We start from the raw sequence: 21,943 nt of genomic DNA on the forward strand, positions 1-21,943 counted from the left end.
AGAATCGACTTTCTAAAATAAGATAATACCAGTTGTTCATTCTCATTGTAACTCATAGAAAGTAGTCTAGTATGTGATAGAATATGTGTCCGTGGTCAATGAATGTTCAGCTGTCACCAAATAAGCGGCTATTGTCTGTCTATCCGTATATCTGTTAAGTAGTCGTACTGATACGTCTGGTCCTGGTCACCAAATAAGCGGCTATTGTCTGTCTATCCGTATATCTGTTAAGTGGTCGTACTGATACGCCTGGTCCTGCCCAATGTAATTCCAGTCGCTGTGCTCCACTGCGCATGTCACGTCTTGGTACGTCACCAGTTCGATGTTGCTCCTGACTCTCGTGGCGTCATTTTCCTCAGAATCAGAGTCAGACTCGGCTGCAGCAGAATTTGTCAAAAGTTGGTTAGGGTTAGGCCATGTTGACTTGATTATATGGATGACATCCGCGCGCGCATGAATTTTCGGCCGCTTCCAAAAAAAAGTTTTCAACCACACTGTTAATCGTACAAAACAGTTGCAAAATAAGCAAAACGAATGAAAATGAAAAAAAAAGATTGGAAAACGATACCAACGTCGAAGAATGCCAAAACCAAACGAAAAAGACGAAAATGTAAAGAAATGAATTTGAAGAGTAGATTATTCGCCAAACCATACTCTGTGTCATTTGTTCAACCTTCAGGACCATGTAGAATTTATAATGAAAGAAAAACTTTTTTTTTATTCGCACGCTCGCATCAGTTTTGGGGTTCCCAGAGGATGTCATCCATATACTATAGTCATCAAATTAACATGGCCTTAGGTACAATATATTGGTGGATACATATACAGTGGATTCCGCATATTTGTATAGCCCCTTTGTCAGCACATTTTATACAGTTACCCCGGCCTAGGATAGGCCGGAATAGCGCTGGCAATGTCCCTAGAGAGGGGGGGGGGTGAATACGTCCGTGGTGAATACATGTTGTACTAGTACATGTATACATTGTACTACGTAGGAGCCAAAGACAGACAGCAAACGCACAGGATACGGAACTTCATTTACAAACTTAAAGTTAATTACCTCCATGAAAAATGGAGGTATTGTTTTTGGCGTGTCTGTATGTATGTCTGTCTGTCTGTCTGTGTGTCTGTCTGTGTTTCCGCAACTTTGTGGTCAGCATAACTTCAGAACGCCTTTATGGATTATGATGATATTTGGTATGTTGGTAAGTCTTAGGAAGACAAACGTCAAGGTCAAATATGGGCCTCCTGGTGGATGACCTTGGTACTGCAGCAAAACTTCCGGTTTTTGTATCTTTTGTCCTGAACATGCTATGGTATTGATGTTTTGGTGACAGATTGCTTTTTCTGTCAGGAATAAGTGATGTGAGTTTGGTCCCCTTAGCAGCTTGTTCTGGAACAGCAGGGCACTTTCTGGCGAAATGTTTAAAAGCCAATAAGTCCAGATAGGAACAACCTATTTTCATAATTTTTGGTGTGTAGGTAGCTGAGAGAGAGATGTACATGATTAAATGCAAATTATGCAAATGAGGACTTTATTTGCATAATTAATGAGGAAATTCTATGAATACAGTGTTTTACATTATACTACTTTCATACATGTAATGTCTGTAACCTATGGCAGGCAGAACATCAACAGATACTAATTATGCAAATGATGACCTAATATGCATAATTTATGCAAACATTCAATGATTTCGTAATGGTGAATGATGGGAATGTCATACTTGGGACATCTGTAAGTTAATCAAAAGTTAACATACATCACGATCCACATATCATGTTAATGCGGAGGTAATTTGCATAATTAAAGAGGAAATTTACATTTACATATCAAGCCCATATTTCATGGAGGTATGAAGTCTCGGAATTCTTGTTACTGAAATGTAGAATACTACACGGTGTATTCCGCATCACCCGCTGGAGGGCTAGCTAGAAGGTGTTTTTAGCATCACTGTTCTGGATGTAATCTCCGCGTATTCAAGAACGTAGATTTGAGCCAGACACTGTTCTAAATATGCGTGGACTATCCAGAACCATTCCTAATACGGTTCTGGATAAAGCACGGTTCTGGATACAACAGCCCCCTCTCGTCGTGGTTATCGTCATGGACTCCTGATTCCCGAATCGTTCTAATATAAAGAAATGATCTTTTTAGATATATTACAAGTACGTTTCCATACTTCCAGTACTTGCCTAATATTGAACAATTTATCTTTCTTATGGGCCTTTATCATCCTGTATTATACAAACCCATTTCAAATTATATTTTTAACATCACAAAGAAACGAGAAGAAGCCGAACTTCTGCATTAGAGTAGATTTAGAGCTGTTTGTACTACAAACATGTATATTACCTATTTCATCTGTTCGCCTGTACTTAGCCCGGTAGGGCATGAATGTACAATAAAGGTTATTATTATTATTAATATAACACGTTGCCATGGTAACATACCTGTAGTGTATTGATAATCCATGTCCAAGTCATCAGTGTCGACGTCATCACTGTCACCTGATTCGTCCTCACTGTCCTCAGAACTGGACACCAGCGACTGCTCCTCAGGAACCGTCTTCGCTAGCTTTGCTTCTTCTTCATCTTGTTTTTCTGTCTCCCTCTGTTCCTTCATCAGACGTCTCGTCCTCAGCGCTGCATCCGAGCCGCGTCTCTTCTTGGCTCTGCGGACTTTTCTCAACTCCTCTTCGTCACTAGAGTCTCTACGAGAGTCAGAGATAAACCTTTATCTAAACTGAACTGAACTGCTCAAATCGAGTACAATGAAAAAAAAAACATAGCAATAAGTCGTAGATTTTAGACTTCTGGGAAGTATTTGGGGTTTTTGTGACCTTCAAGTTCACCCTACCCCACCCCATTTCCTGCGTCTGACCTGACCGTTTGACCTCCTGTCATTTTGTCAATCTTCCCCTCACCCACATGCTGACAATCAAATCTGTTCGGACACAGGCGCACACAAACTCGGAGTTCAGCCACCCAAAACAATACTTCCGGAGTAAAAACAAATATGTAACTAAAGAAGTAACATTTGCAAAGCAAATGCATAATGTTTACCTTCTGCACTCTTAATTCTCACTCAAACACATTCACATACATGTACTACTAGTATATGGTGACAGGAGCAGAGCAGACCATGAAATTGCAACATTATGTAACCCAACACCAGTCACCATGGTGACAGACGTCAACAAACCAAGTCATTGGTCAGGTTAGAGGTCACTGTTTGGAGAAGAAGAAGAAGAGGAAGAAACTGAGCAAAAACTTTCGGTTAACATAATAATCACAGTATCAACCCACCGTTCTTCGCTAACGTATGCAACGTCGGAGTAGTCCACAGGGCGCATGCACAGTGTGCAGGTGTTGTTAATCTGGATCCAACAGTCCAGACAGAAGATCCCTGTGTTTGGGGGAGGGGGGCGTTAACTTTGTACAGTAAAACTTGTCTAATAGCAAGCTAAAACGACCCCTAAGAGGAAAGGGGCGTCTTTTTATTCAAAAAGCATGGCGACAACACTAGACAAAGAGCAAGAAAACAGTCCTTACTAATGGTAATGACTCTAAAGACAAGCCATTGTCTGTCAATAGGTGATGTCTATGTGATTGGCTTAATTGACAGGTAAGCAATCATGAATACAACCAGCAGCGTGGCGCAGCGGAAGCGTGCTGGGCCCATAACCCAGAGGTCGGTGGATCGAAACCACCCGCTGCTAAATCTTTCTTTTTTTAATTATGGCTGACATTTCTTTTAAACTTTATGTAATACATCTAAGATACATATAAACTCTGACCATTTAATAAACATACTTAGATCTATGACATATCTAGAAGTAGAATTAAACTGTTATTACGTCGATATATTAGTATATGTCATAAAGTTAGACATCCAGGTAATTAATGAGATACACAAGAAAACAGAAGCAAAATTTCCATGACTGCACCATTGACCCAAAGTGACCCAGCTGGCGCCATTTTGCACTGTGTAAAGACTGGCATGCTGTAGAACAATTGAACCCATTGGTCAGAAGTAGAAGGATATCGACCAATCATGGCCCAGATCTGTGTACACGTAGCACATACCTTTGCAGCCTGCATTTTCGCAATGTTTAAACTTCTTTTTGTCCTCCTGCTCTCCTGGTTTTGCGCAAGATATGCAGAACTTTTTCCCTTTCCAGCCGCACATTTTCAGCAGCCTTTCAACACATGGAAAGCTACCGACACATGGAACAGAAAAAAAGTAGATGTGAAAATCAAATTGATAAAAATAACACCGAAGATGATATTTTACATAAGATATGGGTAAGTGTTGTCTTTGGGAAGTACATATATCATACGTAAATTTTAGTAAATTCAAGTAAATTTTACACAATGCTGTTGCTAATGTATAGCAAATGAGTTCTAGAAAGGCATTTTATCACTGTAAAACAAAAAAAAATTACATCGCCCAACGTGGGGCTCGAACCCACGACCCTGGGATTAAGAGTCCCATGCTCTACCGACTGAGCTAGCCGGGCTACATGACTGCCTCTTTCTATTAGTTAGAGATGTGTAAAACAAGTCACAGACAACTCAGTTGGTGATCCTGGTTGTACTGTGCAGTATTTGTTCCAGCTAAAAATTATAAGCGGGCTATCGTTTGATACATGTACTTAATAGTATTATGCACTAGCCTTGCATGCAATGAACATAAGCCCCCGGTCAGATTGAAAAAAAAGCACTTCTTATTTGAACACTAATAAGTAATACCTTGATGCACATCTGTCCAGCACGTTGGAGTCGTATACCTCTCGTTCTGGGCCAAAGGAAACCTCCTGCCCAGCCTCTTCTGCCATTTGTTCGATCGCCTTTCTCATCCCCCACTTCCTTAGTGTCGCCACCAACCCTCCTCGTCTCTATATAACAGTTGAAACATCCGTGAATAGTTTCATAAGGTCGGTAAGTCACTGAGTAAAGAGACTCTTTTTACACAACCAAGTGTTTTTATTCAGCCGACGTTTCGGTGACCGTCTGTCACCTTCCTCAGGGCAATTCAGCTGAGTTTGTTGTGTAAAAAGAGTGTCTTTCTTCAACAGTTTAAACAATCTTTTTTGCATATTCTCACTCAGTAATTGCTAGCAGCGCTATATTTTCCTGGTATAAAAACAGTCCTTTAAGCTAGAGAGTGTTCGTGTGAAAACAACGCCATATTGAGTCATGATTGTTATGCGTAGTTTAAAAAAGATGGAAATCAGGTTATTTTATTTTGGACGGAAACCTTTGACATGTACGTTATTCAACAATTAGAAATTGAGCCATCAAACTAAGCAAATGAAAGCATTGGCAAGACAACAAGAAAACTGAAGAGTTTGCAAATGTATAATATTTACCTTCACATGGCCCAGCTTATAATATAACAAACTACTGCTTTCTTTATTCTTACTCAAACACATTCATATATATGCTGACCATACAGCCCCTCTTGAACCCATTTCTGCATGGCACTTGCAACATGATGTAACCCAACACCAGTTACCATGGTGACAGACGTTTGGTCCTGGTCATTGACCTTATTTGTTTGGATCGTAAGAAGAAGAGGAAGAAACTGAGCGAAAACAATATGTTTTCCTTCGGTAAGGCCACACTGTCTTAATTTTATGGATGACATCCTCTGAAGACCCCCAAAACTAGTGCGCGCGGGCGAAGAAAAAAATCCGGTATTGTGAATTTGCGGCAATACATAGCGACGAACACGACAAGTCGGCAAATGCTGGCTTTTTTGCGGAATTTATGAATCGGCACTGTGCGTATGTACTGAGTTCTTGAGTCGTGGAGCTTTAGTGCCATCGGTGCCATCCTCCGGGGTTACCACTGGCTCCGTATTGTCGCTAAACTACCATGGACGTACCCAGGCCTAGAGCCAGGCCAGAGAACAGGCGAAAATCAGTGCGCGCGCGGATGTCATCCATAAAATTAAGTCGGTGTGGCCTTAACATAATTACGACAGGTTTTACAACATTAAAAATGGTGACCTTCAGCATGTGGTTGTACAGCCAGACGACTCGCTCTCGCTCCCGTTCGGGAAAGTAGCTGGCACAGGTCGCTCTGCGCAGGCGCAGTCCGTAGGCCTCAAAAATCACCGTGAACAGGCAAGCGCCGTAAATAAATCCTAATAAAAATGAGAGACATCACAAAAGGGTAAACAAATTATAGACAATGAAGAGAAAGTATGGCATAATAACTTTGTAATTTTAGAGATAAAGACATCTCTATCGTTGCAAAACTGAGTTTATATCAAAGATAGAAACAGAACTAGAAAAGTATATAATTTGCAAAGCAAGTGCATAATGTTTACCTTCGCATACGGTCTGCTCTGTTAATTCTTACTCAAACACATTCACATATCTAATATATGGTGACAGGAGTCTAAATCCCTCCTACTATGAAATTGCAACATTATATAACCCAACACCAGTTACCATGGTGACAGACGTCAACAAATCAGGCCATTGGCCAGGTCAGAGGTCACTGTTTGGAGAAGAAGAAGAAACTGAGCAAAAACAATACGTTTTCCTTCGGTTAACATAAATATGTACAGAAATAATGACGACTTGTTTTGGGTCACCTGTAAAAACAACGGTCAGCTGTTGAAATGCTACTAACTTTTGTTATTCGCTTACGCCGCATTTTTCTTATGCTCTTGTTCTTTCATTTTCATTTCATTATTTATTCAGGGACTAGTACATATCATATGTATAAAAGTGCCTTTAAGAAACTTAATACTGTTAAAATTACCTATTTACTTAATACTGATAAAATTACTGTTAAAATTACTTATTTTCTTAATACTGATAAAATTACTGTTAAAATTACCTATTTACTTAATACTGTTAAAATTATTGTTAAAATTACCTATTTACTTAATCCTGTTAAAATTATTGTTAAAATTACCTATTTACTTAATACTGTTAAAATTATTGTTAAAATTACCTATTTACTTAATACTGTTAAAATTACTGTTAAAATTACCTATTTACTTAATACTGTTAAAATTACTGTTAAAATTACCTATTTACTTAATACTGTTAAAATTACTGTTAGAATTACCTATTTACTTAATACTGTTAAAATTATTGTTAAAATTACCTATTTACTTAATACTGTTAAAATTATTGTTAAAATTACCTATTTACTTAATACTGTTTAAATTACCTATTTTCTTGTAGACGGAAAGGTCTGGGAATGTCGGGTGAGGTAAACATTTGGTCGTATCGAAGGTGAAGTCTTCTTCCGCCAGGGGGTCAAAACTGGAGACGAGAACCCGGAACATGTCGGCAAGCATCCCGTCACCCTTTATCTGCATACCGATACGGGCTGGAGCTAGCGAAGGGGAGAAAAGGCATCAGTAGGTACATTTGGAACTCCTTTTTAAGGCCACAGCAAGTAATTTTTATGGATGACGTCTGCGCGCGCATTCATTTTTCGCCTGATTTTGGAAAAAAAAAAGAAATTTTGTTGCCTTCTGACGGTGGTCAACATGCCGAAAATGGGCAAAGATGTCTGTTGTCATGCCGGAAGGTGGATAACAGATAACTATGAAGAGAGGAGACAAGAAAAGGCTCTGATTTTATGTTTTGTTTCTCACTTTGATGCAGTGATATGTGATGGTGGCTGTGTATATGTGATGTTCTCACCGAATCAAAACCATTTGTACCATTATTGAGTCAAAATTTTAGAATGTAGGAACCTTGTTTTTTTCGGCCCGTCTTGTTTTTTTTCGCCCGCTCGCATTAGATTTGGAGTCTGCGGAGGATGTCATCCATAAAATATATTTGCTGTGGCCTAAACGCCAGCAAGAATTTATATACATGATTAGCCAGAATCCTGTCTCCTGTATCTGCATACCGATACGGGTTGGGACTGGGGAAGGGAGGAAAATGCATCAGTAGGTACATTTGAACAGCAATATAGTAGCTAACAATACTTTACTTACACTATATTGCTATGATTACTATACACATATGCATACAAGAGTGACAGCTGGTATGCGGTATGTGCCGGTTCGTTCACTTGTCTTCAGACTTATTCTGAGTCTCAGTCACTGATGAAAGAGAGCAGATGCTATCTGAAACGACGGCTCTTCCGGGAATTTATCCAGTTGCTTAATTTATTTTTGCATTATGCAACAACAGCAACATAGTTGTCAATGCAGTTGTTGGATCTTTTGCTTAGGTGGTGTTCCCTAATGCTATATATATATCAGCCCGGCTAGCTCAGTCGGTAGAGCATGGGACTCTTAATCCCAGGGTCGTGGGTTCGAGCCCCACGTTGGGCGAATAGGTCTTTTGAGCTGTAAAATCAGCTTGGAGTTTTTTTTTTATCGAAATGAACTTGTATTCAACCGTAGTCACGAACCTGACAAAATCATCTACGGATGTACATTCCCGTAGCCAGGATTTTGAATGGGGGGGGGGGTCGTTCCCACTGCTTGAGGGGACCTCGAGCGCCATAGGCGCGAGGCGAGCGCCGAAGGCGGGAGGTTCCTAGGGGGGTCCGGGGGCATGCTCCCCCGGAAAATTTCGAAAAATGAACCTTCTAAAATGGCATTTCGTGCATTTTTGAGAGGATTTCCAAGAAAAAATCAGAGATAAATTTTTATTTAATGACAAATGGAGCAGTTTTTCTACGATTCCAGTCCATCTTTTCAAGACAAATCTTGGACCTTTACATAAAATGTGGACCAAAAAGTGGACCTTTACATAAAATGTGGACCAAAAAGTGGACCTTTGCATAAAAAGTGGACCAAAAAGTGGACCTTTGAGCCTTGTGGGGGGGTTCTTCCGAACCCTCCGAACCCCCCTCGGCTACGGGCATGGATGGATGACTCACGGTTAGCGTCGATTTCCATGTCTGCGTTGAGTTTGACCATGATGAGCAGCCACCACTGCGCCCAGTCCATCCCCATGATGAAACCTCCGTAGATCACGTTGATGGCCCAGAAGATCAGGCCCCTCCAGAGTTTCGACTTCTCCGCCTTGCACAAGCGGAAACCCGCTGAAAGAAACAGAAAAAAAGTTTTTTAGAGTTAAAACTTTTGGTCCAACACAAAAATGTTCTCTCACCTAGAGCTTTCGAATAGTCACTCTGGTCTTCCTTAGTAGACTGACGCAGTGAAGCTTGTCACATGGCTTCTTTGAAGTGTGTCGACGTCAACACTGGGTCAAAGGTATCTGGTACACGATGTCGGCCCCCGTCACGGTTTAGTGAAGGGTGATGGGCCCTGATGTATATATGGTCTGCTGAGGAAGACCAGAGTGACTGGTCGAAAGCTCTAGGTGAGAGAACTTTTTTTGTGTTGGACCAAAAGTTTTACCTCTAAACATGTAACTACCAACACAGATGAACTTTCATGACAGACAAAAAGTTGTTTGTTTTTTCAAGCTTGGACCTCTTGTTTTGTACTAAAGCTTGGACTTCTCCGCCTTGCACAAGCGGAAACCCGCTGCAAGAAACAGACAAAAAGTTTTTTTAAGCTTGGACCTCTGGTTTTGTACTAAAGCTTGGTCCTCTCTGCCTTTAATTGCGCAAGCGGAAACCCGCTGCAAGAAACCAACAGAAAAAGAAATTAGATAATAGTACCAAGCCTCTGAATATGTACGAGTAAATGGCGAACATTTGAGACGACTGTGGTTGCAAAATTCATCACACAATGTAACTTTCAGAAACCGAACTGCTGAAATATCCTGAGTCCATGCAGTTGATTCGGCCATTAAAATATTTCCACGAAAGAAGAAGAACTTTATTGCGCAACAGATGTAGCGGATACAACGTATGGCAAAATATACATACATAGTTTGTGAAGCTAACATACATACATAGTTGGTGATGCTAAAAATGTCTAACAGTTCTACTAACTGTACTAAGAATCTGGTCTGCTTTCATAAACAATGTATAACAATAAAGAGACACTAATTATACTAATCTAATCTATTGATAGTAATATGTTGTGTGAGGAATTTAAAGATAATCTGGACATGTACCGGGGTGGATGTATCTGTAGTAGTCCCTGTAATCCAGAGGTAGGACAGTCTCCTTCCACATGTCATTTCGCTTCTTGTCCATCGCTTTAAACTCTTCCGTGATGTACAAGTTGTCAAACCTGTCCTTCGTCATGTACTTTCGTCGGTAGCTAGCGGCCCTGAGGAGAGAAAAAAATGCACAATGTTTGTTTGCTTGTTTGTTTGTTTGTTTGTTTGGGATCTCCATTAGTGTGAATTTCCCACTACTCTTCCTGGAGTCCGCAGTGAATAATCAGATGTATCTGGACCATCGCACACCGGGACATGCCCCTACTCTTTTTCGAAAGGTGTGGTGGGATCTTTAACGGGGCCTCCATTTCACGTCTTATCCGAGGAACGTCCCTAACCAAAGCTAGGTACTCATTTACACCTGAGTGAAGTGAGGAAAGTCGTGTAAAGTGCCTTTTCCAAGGGCACAAGATCAGTGACAAGGTGGGGTTCGAACCCGGGACCTCTTGGTTCCGAGCCGAATACGCCACATAATGTGGTCTTCACCTGGTCTAGCCCAACAAACTACTGCTCTGTTTATTCTTTCTGAAAGCTAAATACATTCGTATGCATGGTGAGAAGGCTCTCCAACTCTGTTCTGCTACGTAATGTAACCCAACACCACGGGGTGTTGCTGCAGCACAAGTTGCCATGGTGACAGACGACTGGTCTAGGACATTGGCTTGTTTGGAACTTTTCCTTCTGCGAAGGTAAATATGATTAACGATTACTTCATTAACACGTTGTTCAGCCTGATGACACAGAAACACATCCGGGTCCTGGAAGTTAACGAATTCGAACATCCGGGTCCTAGCGCAGTTGCATTCTGGGGTTTCATTGGAACGTAGTCCTCAGACAGGCCTGAGGTCGCCATAGCTAACTCATCAGGGTCATGTGTTTCTTGCAACTATATGTTAAGTATTTCCATACGTCGAGAAAGCTTTCAGAATTGCGTAGCTATAGGAACCTTAATGCTTAACCATCTGATATGGTGGACAATTCTTGCGTCATAATCACATGACAACAAACACCCAGGGGGTCCTTACAAAATGGAAATGACTGTAAAGACAAGCCATTGTCTGTCAATAGGTGATGTCTATGTGATTGGCTTAATTGACAGGTAAGCAATCAGGAATACAATCAGCAGCGTGGCGCAGCGGAAGCGTGCTGGGCCCATAACCCAGAGGTCGGTGGATCGAAACCACCCGCTGCTAATTTTTTTTTTAAATTATGGCTGACATTTCTTTTAAACTTTATGCAATACATATCTAAGATACATAGAAACTATGACATTTAATAATTGACATATCTAGAACTAAACTGTTATTACGTCGATACAGTATATATTATATTTTATAAAGTTAGACATCCAGGTAATGAGATACACAAGAAATTGTTAGGCAGGAAACTGCCAGTGGATAGATTTTGAAAACTGTCATACATTTTAAGTAGCATCCACTATTTTTCGTCAGTGGGGGATGCTACTTTAAATGTGTAACAGTGTTCAAAACCTGTCCAGTTGCTTGAGTAACAATTTTTTTGTGTAATCCGGGGCGTTCCCAACTTACTTGATGTACAAGACGAGAAAGGTGATGACCATGACGTTGCTTACTGCTCTGATCATTTTTCTAAACGTCTCGGTCCTGCCCTTGATTTCTTGCATTATTTCTTCCTGTAAAGGCAAAGCTTATGTTCATTGCATGCAAGGCTAGTGCATAATAGTATTAAGTACATGTATCAAACGATAGCCCGCTTATAATTTGTAGATGGAACAAATACTGCACATTATGTCATACCTGGGCCGCGATTACGTTCGATACGGGTGTTCCGGCCCGTGTGATAACTAGCGGTACGGCCCGGGGGTTCTTAACGCGTACGGCCCGGGGCTTCCAAATGTTCCATAGGACGATTCGAGCGAGTTTCGCCCTAACTGTGTGTGCCGCTTTCGAATTTCGAATACAAAATTCGGACGTTGGAATTGACGTTGTTGCATTTTTTTGGTTTTAGGGACACCAAATTTTCGCTCATTTCGCATTGAAAGGTGTGTTTTCTTGGGTGGGTATGACATAAATAAAATACACCCAGCCCTCCTGCGGATCGGATCTCCCTCCGGCCTTCGGGCGATCCGACGCGCGGTCGGGCTGGTACCTCGGGCGATACGGAATACCCCGTGTTGTATTCTATATGTACAACCAGGATCACCAACTGAGTTGTCTGTGACTTGTTTTACACATCTCTAACTAATAGGAAGAGGCAGTCATGTAGCCCGGCTAGCTCAGTCGGTAGAGCATGGGACTCTTAATCCCAGGGTCGTGGGTTCGAGCCCCACGTTGGGCGATGTAATTTTTTTTTTCATTTACAATGTTATAATGCCATTCTAGAACTTTGTTTCATTTGCTATACATTAGCAACATTGTGTAAAATGTACTTGATAATTTTATGCAAGTATGATACATGTACTCCCGAAAGACAATACTTACCCTTACTAGCATAAAAGTTCATCTGAGTTGGTAAAATACATGAAGAAAATTAAACTGTTCTCCAACTCCAACTCCAAAACGAAATTAACTCACCAGAAATCTTCGACTGAATCACTGTCTTCATCAGCTTTATGACCCAATACGGGGGGCGGTACCGACTTCCAACGACCTTTGACCCAGTGCTGACGTCACACGTGGCTTTTAGCACATGCACAGCATTTGGGTCATAAAGCTGATGAAGACTGAGCGATTCAGTCGAAAATTTCTGGTGACTTAATTTCGTTTTTGAGTTGGAGAACAGTTTAATTTTCTTCAATACTTACCCTTATCTCCTTGCCAGATTTTGATACGTCCTTGATAAGAGTGTAGTTGTGAAAGATGTCCACGTCAAAGTAAAACTGGTGTTCCAAATTCTCCATCACCTTTACGGCCGCTGAAAGCAGATAAAGCAAAGAAAGAAACTCTAAAAGGCAACATATTGTATTGTGTTGTATTAATTTGCACAAATAAATACAGGCAACATATTGTATTTATTTATTTATATTAAAAAAGGCAACATATTGTATTTATTTGCACAAATAAAAACATTAATCAACAAATGCAAAACAAAGAAATCAAAACAGTGTGCAGGAGAAGGACAGAATCCTGTAAGGCTTGTACAATGTCCTCCTCCTAGAAACCTACCAAATATTAATCATGAGGCTAATAAATAATAACTAATAATAAATAAACTAAAGAAAACTTAAATATAACAAAACAAACACAAAATATTAATCAAGAGGCTAACAAAATAATAGCTAATGATAAATAAACTAAAGAAAATCTAGATATAACCAAACAACTCTCAGATTTATTTATAAGCTAACGCAATGCTATGATTTACTAATAATAAATAAACTAAAGAAAACTTACATATAACAAAACAAACACCAAATATTTATCACGAAGCTAACAAAATAATAGCTAATGATAAATAAACTAAAGAAAATCTAGATATAACCAAACAAATCTCAGATTTATCTATAAGCTAACGCAATGCTATATAGTGACAAAATATAAAAGGACATGAAAGTAAAATGTATGCTAGACAGTTTCACTTGCTCTTTGGCATTCGAGGTATTTTTGTCACTATATATACTTGTGATTCATACTTTCTGTAGCTGATACAAATGTAGTAGCAAAGGTTGTCTCGTGATATATATAAGCAGAAAATAGTAGATTTAAGACTTTAGTAAATGATATCACAAAGTAATATCACAAACGCTGACAATGTTGGAATATTTTAGCCTCTACCAGGCACCTCGGATCGCTGGAAAAATAGTAAAAATTGGCCGAAATAAAGGGATAGTATACCAGAGAAGATCCAGGGCCACGGGTCGCAAATTGGAGCTTCTATGGCCCTGGATCTTCTCTGGTATACTATCCCTTTATTTCGGCCAATTTCTACTATTTTTCCAGCGATTCGCGGTGCCTGGTAGAGGCTAGGAATATTTACTTACGGGCAACAATAAGTTTTTTCGCCATTTTCCCGATCTTGTCCGGGATGTAACAGAAAACCGCACCGGTAACAACTTTTGGACAGAACAGACAAAAACACACGTTAGCTGTGATGAGAATGTTGTTTAAGTACAGTGCATGCCAGTTATTTACAAAACGCTTTTTAGAAAAATCCGGCCAAACGAAAAATATTCTAAACCATTTCCCATTGACGACATTGTTTCTAACGCCCCCCATTTGTTGAAGAGGTTCATCAGTCACGTAAGATTACAGTTAGTAGAATATTCTTCAATCAGTGACTAATCTCGCGAGACTAGGTTATCCAATCAGTGACTGATCTCGCGAGACTAGGTCATCCAATCAGTGACTGATCTCGCGAGACTAGGTCATCCAATCAGTGACTGTTCTCGCGAGACTAGGTCATCCAATCAGTGACTGTTCTCGCGAGACTAGGTCATCCAATCAGTGACTTCTCGCGAGACTAGGTCACTCCGTGATCAAGATGTACAGTCGACATCGAAAATTTGGAGGTACGTGTTTTTACCTTTCAAAAACAGTCACTGATTGAAGAATATTCTACTAACTGTCCCCTATTTGAAAAGCCAATGTCGGCTAATTGCAAAGAAATTTGTCAAGTTGCAAAACATTTCAACCCAAAAAATGCCGAACAAATCATCAGTATATGACAGAATAAAAGGATATGTATCGTCACCAGAATAAGTGATGAGATTGCTGTGATAGTTAGTTCTGAAAGAAAAAAAAATCAAAATGAAAATCGCCCAACGTGGGGCTCGAACCCACGACCCTGGGATTAAGAGTCCCATGCTCTACCGACTGAGCTAGCCGGGCTGTGATGCTGCAACTTAATACCAACTGACTAAACGTTGTGACAAAAGAGGTCTTTGATTCACGCGCCCAAGACTGAAGAAAGATTTGTCGACTTGTCTAAGTCCTCTTTAAGACAGCAGCGTGGCGCAGCGGAAGCGTGCTGGGCCCATAACCCAGAGGTCGGTGGATCGAAACCACCCACTGCTAATACTTTTTTTCTACTTTTTTTGTATAAACTTGCTGCTATATATATTTTATCGCTTTAATTTTTAAACTTATACCTCACCTGTAGACTTCGACCGACTAACATCACGAACTAGTCTTAGAGAAAACTTCTGACAACTTTTCAAAGTTTAGATTCAGGTCTAATATAATGCAATTTCTCGGCGGTAAAACGAAAATATTCTGGATGAACAATATTAGATTAACATTTACTGTCATTTCTTAGCATATTTTCGTCATTATTTCATACTGACGCGTTTGAAGTAGCAAACAAACAAATTACGTGGGGCGTCTCTTTATTTTTTTATTTATTTTTGGGTTCCCACATATTAAATACTAGTATCAATATGCTATGAGATAGAATTAATTTGCCTTTATAAGGCCACACCGACTTGATTTTACGGGTGACATCCGCTCGCGCATTGATTTTCGCCTGTTCTAGAAAAAAACAGCTCTAGCTTGGCTCTAAGCCTGGGTACTCCATGGTAGTTAGCGACAATACGGAGCCGGTGGTAACTCTAGAGGATGGCACCCAGGCTGCCGAAGCACTCAAGTTATATCAACTTATTTTATGCCGCCGCCAACGCAGAGGACGAATACAGGACAAGACAATACACAGGAAAGTCGTGTAAAGTGCCTTTCCCAGGGGCACAAGATCGGTGGCATGTCAGGACTCGAATCCGAGTCGAGCACGCTGCCGCTACGCCACACGGCCCCACAATGTGGCCTTACCATCCGCGATGTTGCAAAGCTCTCCAACGTTGACGACCTCGCACAAGAATGTGAGGCCCCTGCTGCGGCAGTCCTTGTACGCCTTTTTGAGTTCATTGATGCATATGTCTCGGGGCTTCCCGAGTTTCTTGTTACACACCTTCCCCAAGTTTCCCAGCCATTCTGCCGCCTTCTTGATGGCTTTACCTGTGGTGATGAACATATGGTCATTTTCAAGGCGTCGTTCCTTAGTAGAATATGATAATAACTTTATCGTACAGGGTATTTAAGATAAGGCCATGTTGATTTGATTATATGGATGACATCCGCGCGCGCATGAATTTTCGGCCGTTTCCAAAAAAAAAAAAAGTTTTCAACCATACTGTAAATCGTACGAAACAGTTGCAAAATGAGCAAAAATATACCATAAGTTACAAAAAAAATTAATAAAAACTATACCAATGTCGTAGAATGCCAAAATCAAACGAAAAAAGACGAAATTGTAAAGAAATGAACTTGAAGACTAGATTATTCGCCAAACCATATTCTGTGCCATTTGCTCAACCCTCATGACCACGTAGATTTCATAATGAAAAGAACTTTTTTTTTTGTCAAAACTTTTTTTATTCGCACGCGCGCATCAGTTTTTGGGCTCCCGGAGGATGTCATCCATATAATCAAATCAACATGGCCTAACTACACTTTCATAAGGCTGATGCAACAGAGGGTTACTTAGTACTACTAACTTATACGGAATTTTTGTTATGCCATTCTATCCGTTTATGGTATATTGATTAATATTTCTTATAGTTCATATTTATCAAGTTTATCATCATCATGACATGTACGTCTGTCATATTTTGTTAAGTTTGTACTTTTATCCCATTCTTACGTCGCGTTTTCCAATTGTTTAGTGGTGAGGCTAGCATTATGTATATAAGGCCACAGAAAGTAAATTGTATGGATGACATCCTCCACAGACTCCAAATCTAATGCGAGCGGACGAAAAAAAACGAGGCGGGCCGAAAAAGCAAGGTTCCTACATTTTCAAATTTTGACTCAATTATTGTACAAATGGTTTTGATTCAGCGGGAACAATACATATACACAGCCAGCATCACATATCACTGCATCAAAGTAAGAAACAAAACATTAACTCAGAGCATTTTCTTGTCTCCTCTCTTCATAGTTATCTGCCATCCACCTTCCGGCATGGTAACAGACATCTTTACCCATTTTCGGCATGTTGACCACTGTGAGAGGGCAAAATTTCTTGGGTTTTTTTTTTTTTTTTAGATTCAGGCGAAAATTAATGGGCGCACTGATGTCATTCAAAAAATTACTTGCTGTGGCCTAAGCGCCTGAACTATATATGGAGAAGTCAGCACGCACCTACTGCCACCATAGCGTCTCTGACGGCTATGAAACCTTTCTTGGCTTTTTCTGCTGCTTCCTTTAGTTGTTGGATGACGGCTTCTACAGCATCTATAATGTCTGTGGCAACATACAAAATAAGCATTGCAATCCTAGTACAAATGTAGTACTGAATACAAACGAAACAATGCGGTTGTCAACCTAAATAGAATTTTTAAATAATTTCTGCGAATATAATTTACTTATTGTAGAATGAACAAAAAATTAGTTATTGTAGAATAAAAAAAAATTCATCGCCCAACGTGGGGCTCGAACCCACGACCCTGGGATTAAGAGTCCCATGCTCTACCGACTGAGCTAGCCGGGCTACATACCGAGGATTAAGTCTTGAGTTTGTTTCAGTCAACTCAGTTGTTTGGCGATCTGGTAACCCTTTGATTCGCCCAATATATTTTTATTAGTCAAGTCCCATTTCTGTATAATCAGGACTCTAGAATTTGCTTATGAAATGAATGATAAAGTATGAAACATACAATATATCATCTTTGCTGACACGAAACACATCAAGTGTGGCTCTCTGCTTCAGGCATCGCGAGAACTGACGTGATTATGCTAATGAGTAGTATTAAAATCTCGTGCACTCACGCGAGACTGGCGACATGATGAGATCAGCCAAAGCCTCTGATTGGTTGGCGGCCAAAGCTGCGCCACATGACATGCTCCGTGACCCCACCTCGATGTTATGTTGTAGGTTGACGTAAGGCCCGGACATGACCAGTACCATGGCGTAGGCCATAGCAACAGAGCGGCCGCGACCTAAGGAAAAGATGCAAATCATTTTCATGGAAGTTTAAAGTTGAAACTTTTGATCCAATACCAAAAAATTCTCTCACGTAGAGCTTTCGACCAGTCACTCTGGACTTCCTCAGTACTACTGACCCTCGGGGCCTGTGTTGACGTACACGTGACAAGCCTCACTTGGTCAGTCTACTGAGGAAGACCAGAGTGACTGTTGGACCAAAAGTTTTAACTTAAACTTCACCAACACAGATGAACTTTCATGATAGATGAAAGATGATATATTCGTGATAGACCTTATATATTTGGAGAAGAAGAAGAGGAAGAAAGCGACATACGAAGGTAAACATAAACTTTGTCATAAGTCGTCCTTACTTGAGAAGAAGTTGGGTAGCATGAGGAGGATGGTACAGCGGAACTTGGCTGAGCCGGCCATGCCTACAGTCAGGATAACTCCCAGCACACAGCCCGCTACATCCGCGCTCCTCTTGGCGTAGTTCATGTGGTGGATCATCAGGTAGTACAGGATAACCGTCAGCAACAAACCAGCTACAACGCAACACAAATCAAACTTTTTTTTTCAACATTTCATGACCAAACATGGCGACGGCACACTCAAGTTATATCAACTTATTTCATACCGCCACCAACGAAGAGTACAAATACAGGACAGGACAATACTCATTTTCACGTGAGTGAAGTGAGGAAAGTCGTGTAAAGTGCCTTTCCCAAGGGCACAAGATCGGTGGCATGTCAGGACTCGAACCCGGGACCTCTTGGTTTGCTGATATCCCGGTGTTGAGGTCCCGGTGTCCCGGTCCCAAAGTTTTCTGTGCATCAAACTTTGATGCACATCAGTTGTAACAAGTACAATGTATAACAAGTTACTGCAACTAAAAAAATCTAGTATCTACACCGTAACACTGCTATGGAGTTCTACGTAAGACTACTGAACAATGAATACTATTCAACTTTTATATGATTTGTACAATATACATTATATGAAACATGGTTTACCTGACAATGCAAAGGAGTACTATATAACTTAAAGTAAACACCATACGCTATTTTATATAAGTGATACAATATGTATGAACACAGACAAGAAGAAATCATAGAACTCATACCTCACAAATACTTTTAGTGTTTTGAAATTCTTAATTCACTAGATAAAATACTGTGAATTTCCAAATTTGTCTACGTATGTTCCAGCTCCCGTAAGGTATCATGCAAGTACGTAGCACTTTTTTTTAAATATATTATTAGCAGGTACAAATGAAATGCATTGAAAACAGGAAATAAGATATATCGATCCTACCCCTACTTGATACTTGGAATGATATAATGACACGAAACGCACAAACTCACAGCCACTCAAAACAAAACTTCCGACTCTGTTGCCGGTTTACTTACACAGAAAGCCGAGGAAGATCTTGGCTATGCTGTTCTCCCTCGTCCCCGGGATGCAACACCTGCGTACGGGGTTGGACGACTCGGTCAACTCGGTACGACAGCAGCACAACTTCTCCACGCACTTGATACAAATCGTGCACGAGCACCTCTCGTCCCACTTGCCCATCGGGTGGTACTGTTTAGCCAGCAGCTTCACCCTCTCGATGTGCGCTGACGCCTTTACTTCCCCATGTTTCTCCATCATCTCTTGTGCCTTGGTTTTGGCGTACTTCTTGGCGCGTCTTTTGATGCATTTCTGACACTGCTTCCGGCAGCATTTAGCGCATTGCTTGGCGCACTTCTTGCCCAGTTTCTGGCAGCACTTCCGGCAACACTTCCCGAAGCACTTGAAGCAGGCTTTGCCAATGGCCTTTAGGACCGCCGACATCTTGGGTAATTTTCACACGAAAATCCTGACAAAATGAAACAAAAACTTCCCTCTATCCAAGGACGTCTGTATACTGTCCTTGCTCTATCTAAAACACTTTGTAGGCTCTTTGCCTCCCCCCATATCCCTACCCAACTCTCTAGTCACTGGGTCTTCTATGAAGTACTCAAAACATGGTTGTCTAGTCCGCTGCACCCGTGAGTCTATCTTTAATTCTTTGTTTACAGGGTGATCTGTGGTGTATCGAACAACCCGTCGATAGATCGTGGAAACAAACAAAAGCGTCAACGGATACATTGAGGCCGTTCTAAAGAACACCGCTCTAATGTTCTATCCCAGGTGAACAGGTAAGTCACAGGCCGTTTCGTTTCTGAGTTTGAGGTGCGGTTTTCTGTAGATATATAGGAACGAGTGCTTATAACGTCTACATACACAGAGCGTTCGTGCAGTACGATAGCAAGGTAAGGATTGGAATTCACTACCTTGTATTCGTGATTTGGCCTGTCTGATTGTCAACGATCAAACAACAAGACAACAACTTTCGAAACAAACGCTACAAACAGCAGCGTGGCGCAGCGGAAGCGTGCTGGGCCCATAACCCAGAGGTCGGTGGATCGAAACCACCCGCTGCTAAATCTTTTTTTTTACTTTATTTTTAATTGGTTCAGCTGTACAAAAGACAGCCAGGGTTGCCCAGTTAGTGACAAGACTACTAGTATTTTAAACGGCTAACCCTGGAGACAAGGACAAGATGCTACATAAGATAAGGACAGGACATTAGATAATTTCCCTCCATCTATAAAACTGACAATGTTTTGCCACATGCGCTTGTTTACAAACAAAACGAATCAAGTACTTCTTGATAAATTTTCATGATGTTTTTTAAGTGAGTCGCGTTCTTAAAAATATATTTTTATAGTTTGGGAAGATTTGAAGCGCAGTACTTGAGACGAAGTGTGATGCTTTTTGGTATTTTTTCTTTTCTTTTTCTTACTTGTAATCTTCATAAGAGTCTGTATGTAATTTTTATGTTGCTCATCGAGTGATAAAATATTTCAGAGTACAGCACAGCAATAAAAATTGCCCAAACTTATTTTGTTTTCTTTTTGTTGATAACAGCGTTGTTGTTTTTTTCAGAGGAAAACAACCAACTGGAGAGGGACCATTTCAGAAACAGACAATGGCTGGACAGAAAATCAAGACCTCAAGCGACAAGAAGAAGCAAGGCAAGAAACCAGCGACGAGCGTTGGGAAGAAGAAGAAAAGCAGTTTCTTTATTTGCAGGTTCTTTCGGAGTGATCCGCACGAGTATGCGTATCTGAAGTTCCTACTTGGACTGGTCTTCGGTGCCTTTCTGGGGCTTGGTAAGTGTTTTGTGTACTTCTTATTTTCTTTACTCGAAGACATGATATAATTTACCGAAGTTTTACCAGATTTAATGCTTCAAATCATCGTCAAAAGTGACACAACCAGCAGCGTGGCGCAGCGGAAGCGTGCTGGGCCCATAACCCAGAGGTCGGTGGATCGAAACCACCCGCTGCTAAGTTGTTTTTTTTTACATCTTCTTTTTCAATAAAATATAGTTTCTGTAAATATTTTAATTGCTCTAGTTTGATTGAAACGTACTAACATGTGTAGTAGTGTAGCCCAGCGAGTATCTTGTAATTTTTTTTAATGGAATGTCCGAAATGCCCACCTGTTTATCAAAGGAAAGCGGGGACGTTGTCTAAACCTGCTCGGGTTGTCATTTGTCGTCATAACAGCCCGGCTAGCTCAGTCGGTAGAGCATGGGACTCTTAATCCCAGGGTCGTGGGTTCGAGCCCCACGTTGGGCGAAAAGTTTTTTTCTTTCATATAGAAGCATTTTTACACATTAAGTCAATTTATGTCTTTTGATACACTTCTCTATTTGCATGTTTATGAAGGTTATTTATCCAGGAATATACATGTAATACTTCTAACCAATACGTCGATGAATGTTAGACATTCAGGTAATAAGATACGCCAAGAAGCGGTTACTCAAGCAACATGGATATGATTTTGGAAACGGTCAGCGCTTCTAACCAATACACTAGCCTCTACCAGGCTTGAGGAGGCGGCTGGAAAGAGTAGAAATCGGCCAAAATAGAGAGATAAGCATG

General features: G+C 40.6%; 1 protein-coding gene, 11 non-coding genes and 1 pseudogene across 12 annotated transcripts; 9 read left to right on the forward strand and 4 right to left on the reverse strand.

The window, feature by feature from the left end:
• Positions 1–81: 81 nt before the first annotated feature.
• LOC109485556 (DC-STAMP domain-containing protein 2-like) lies at positions 82–19,802 on the reverse strand. Its single transcript, XM_019789247.1, has 16 exons — positions 19,376–19,802; positions 18,338–18,511; positions 17,810–17,980; positions 17,183–17,284; positions 15,812–15,997; positions 12,856–12,965; positions 11,621–11,724; positions 10,026–10,183; positions 8,875–9,039; positions 7,198–7,365; positions 6,018–6,154; positions 4,756–4,901; positions 4,090–4,220; positions 3,310–3,409; positions 2,455–2,714; positions 82–377 (listed from the first exon to the last, which is right to left on the reverse strand). The coding sequence occupies exons 1-16, from the start codon at positions 19,800–19,802 to the stop codon at positions 202–204; spliced, it is 2,715 nt and encodes a 904-aa protein (XP_019644806.1). The 3' UTR covers positions 82–201.
• Trnam-cau lies at positions 3,651–3,722 on the forward strand. The gene has a single exon. It is a non-coding gene; the product is annotated as a tRNA-Met (tRNA).
• Positions 4,451–4,523, reverse strand: Trnak-cuu. Its single transcript has one exon. It is a non-coding gene; the product is annotated as a tRNA-Lys (tRNA).
• Positions 8,248–8,320, forward strand: Trnak-cuu. Its single transcript has one exon. It is a non-coding gene; the product is annotated as a tRNA-Lys (tRNA).
• Positions 11,195–11,266, forward strand: Trnam-cau. The gene has a single exon. It is a non-coding gene; the product is annotated as a tRNA-Met (tRNA).
• Trnak-cuu lies at positions 12,317–12,389 on the forward strand. Its single transcript has one exon. It is a non-coding gene; the product is annotated as a tRNA-Lys (tRNA).
• Positions 14,806–14,878, reverse strand: Trnak-cuu. The gene has a single exon. It is a non-coding gene; the product is annotated as a tRNA-Lys (tRNA).
• Trnam-cau lies at positions 14,993–15,064 on the forward strand. Its single transcript has one exon. It is a non-coding gene; the product is annotated as a tRNA-Met (tRNA).
• On the reverse strand, positions 17,459–17,531 carry Trnak-cuu. Its single transcript has one exon. It is a non-coding gene; the product is annotated as a tRNA-Lys (tRNA).
• A 561-nt stretch (positions 19,803–20,363) lies between the features above and the next one.
• Positions 20,364–20,435, forward strand: Trnam-cau. The gene has a single exon. It is a non-coding gene; the product is annotated as a tRNA-Met (tRNA).
• A 547-nt stretch (positions 20,436–20,982) lies between these two features.
• The window catches only part of LOC109485557, a 17,321-nt pseudogene continuing 16,360 nt past the window's right edge, over positions 20,983–21,943 (forward strand).
• Trnam-cau lies at positions 21,274–21,345 on the forward strand. Its single transcript has one exon. It is a non-coding gene; the product is annotated as a tRNA-Met (tRNA).
• On the forward strand, positions 21,565–21,637 carry Trnak-cuu. Its single transcript has one exon. It is a non-coding gene; the product is annotated as a tRNA-Lys (tRNA).

Source organism: Branchiostoma belcheri, unplaced genomic scaffold (assembly GCF_001625305.1).
Source record: "Branchiostoma belcheri isolate BF01 breed outbred unplaced genomic scaffold, Haploidv18h27 scaffold77, whole genome shotgun sequence".
NCBI lineage: Eukaryota > Metazoa > Chordata > Leptocardii > Amphioxiformes > Branchiostomatidae > Branchiostoma > Branchiostoma belcheri.

Excerpts from the sequence above, each read along its gene's own strand:
- LOC109485556 (XM_019789247.1), bottom strand. The coding sequence starts at position 19,802 with ATGTCGGCGGTCCTAAAGGCCATTGGCAAAGCCTGCTTCAAGTGCTTC. Across the intron at positions 12,966-15,811 it reads GCTTTGCAACATCGCGGATG|CGGCCGTAAAGGTGATGGAG; the intron begins GTAAGGCCACAT and ends ATCTGCTTTCAG. Across the intron at positions 2,715-3,309 it reads GCATACGTTAGCGAAGAACG|AGACTCTAGTGACGAAGAGG; the intron begins GTGGGTTGATAC and ends TGACTCTCGTAG.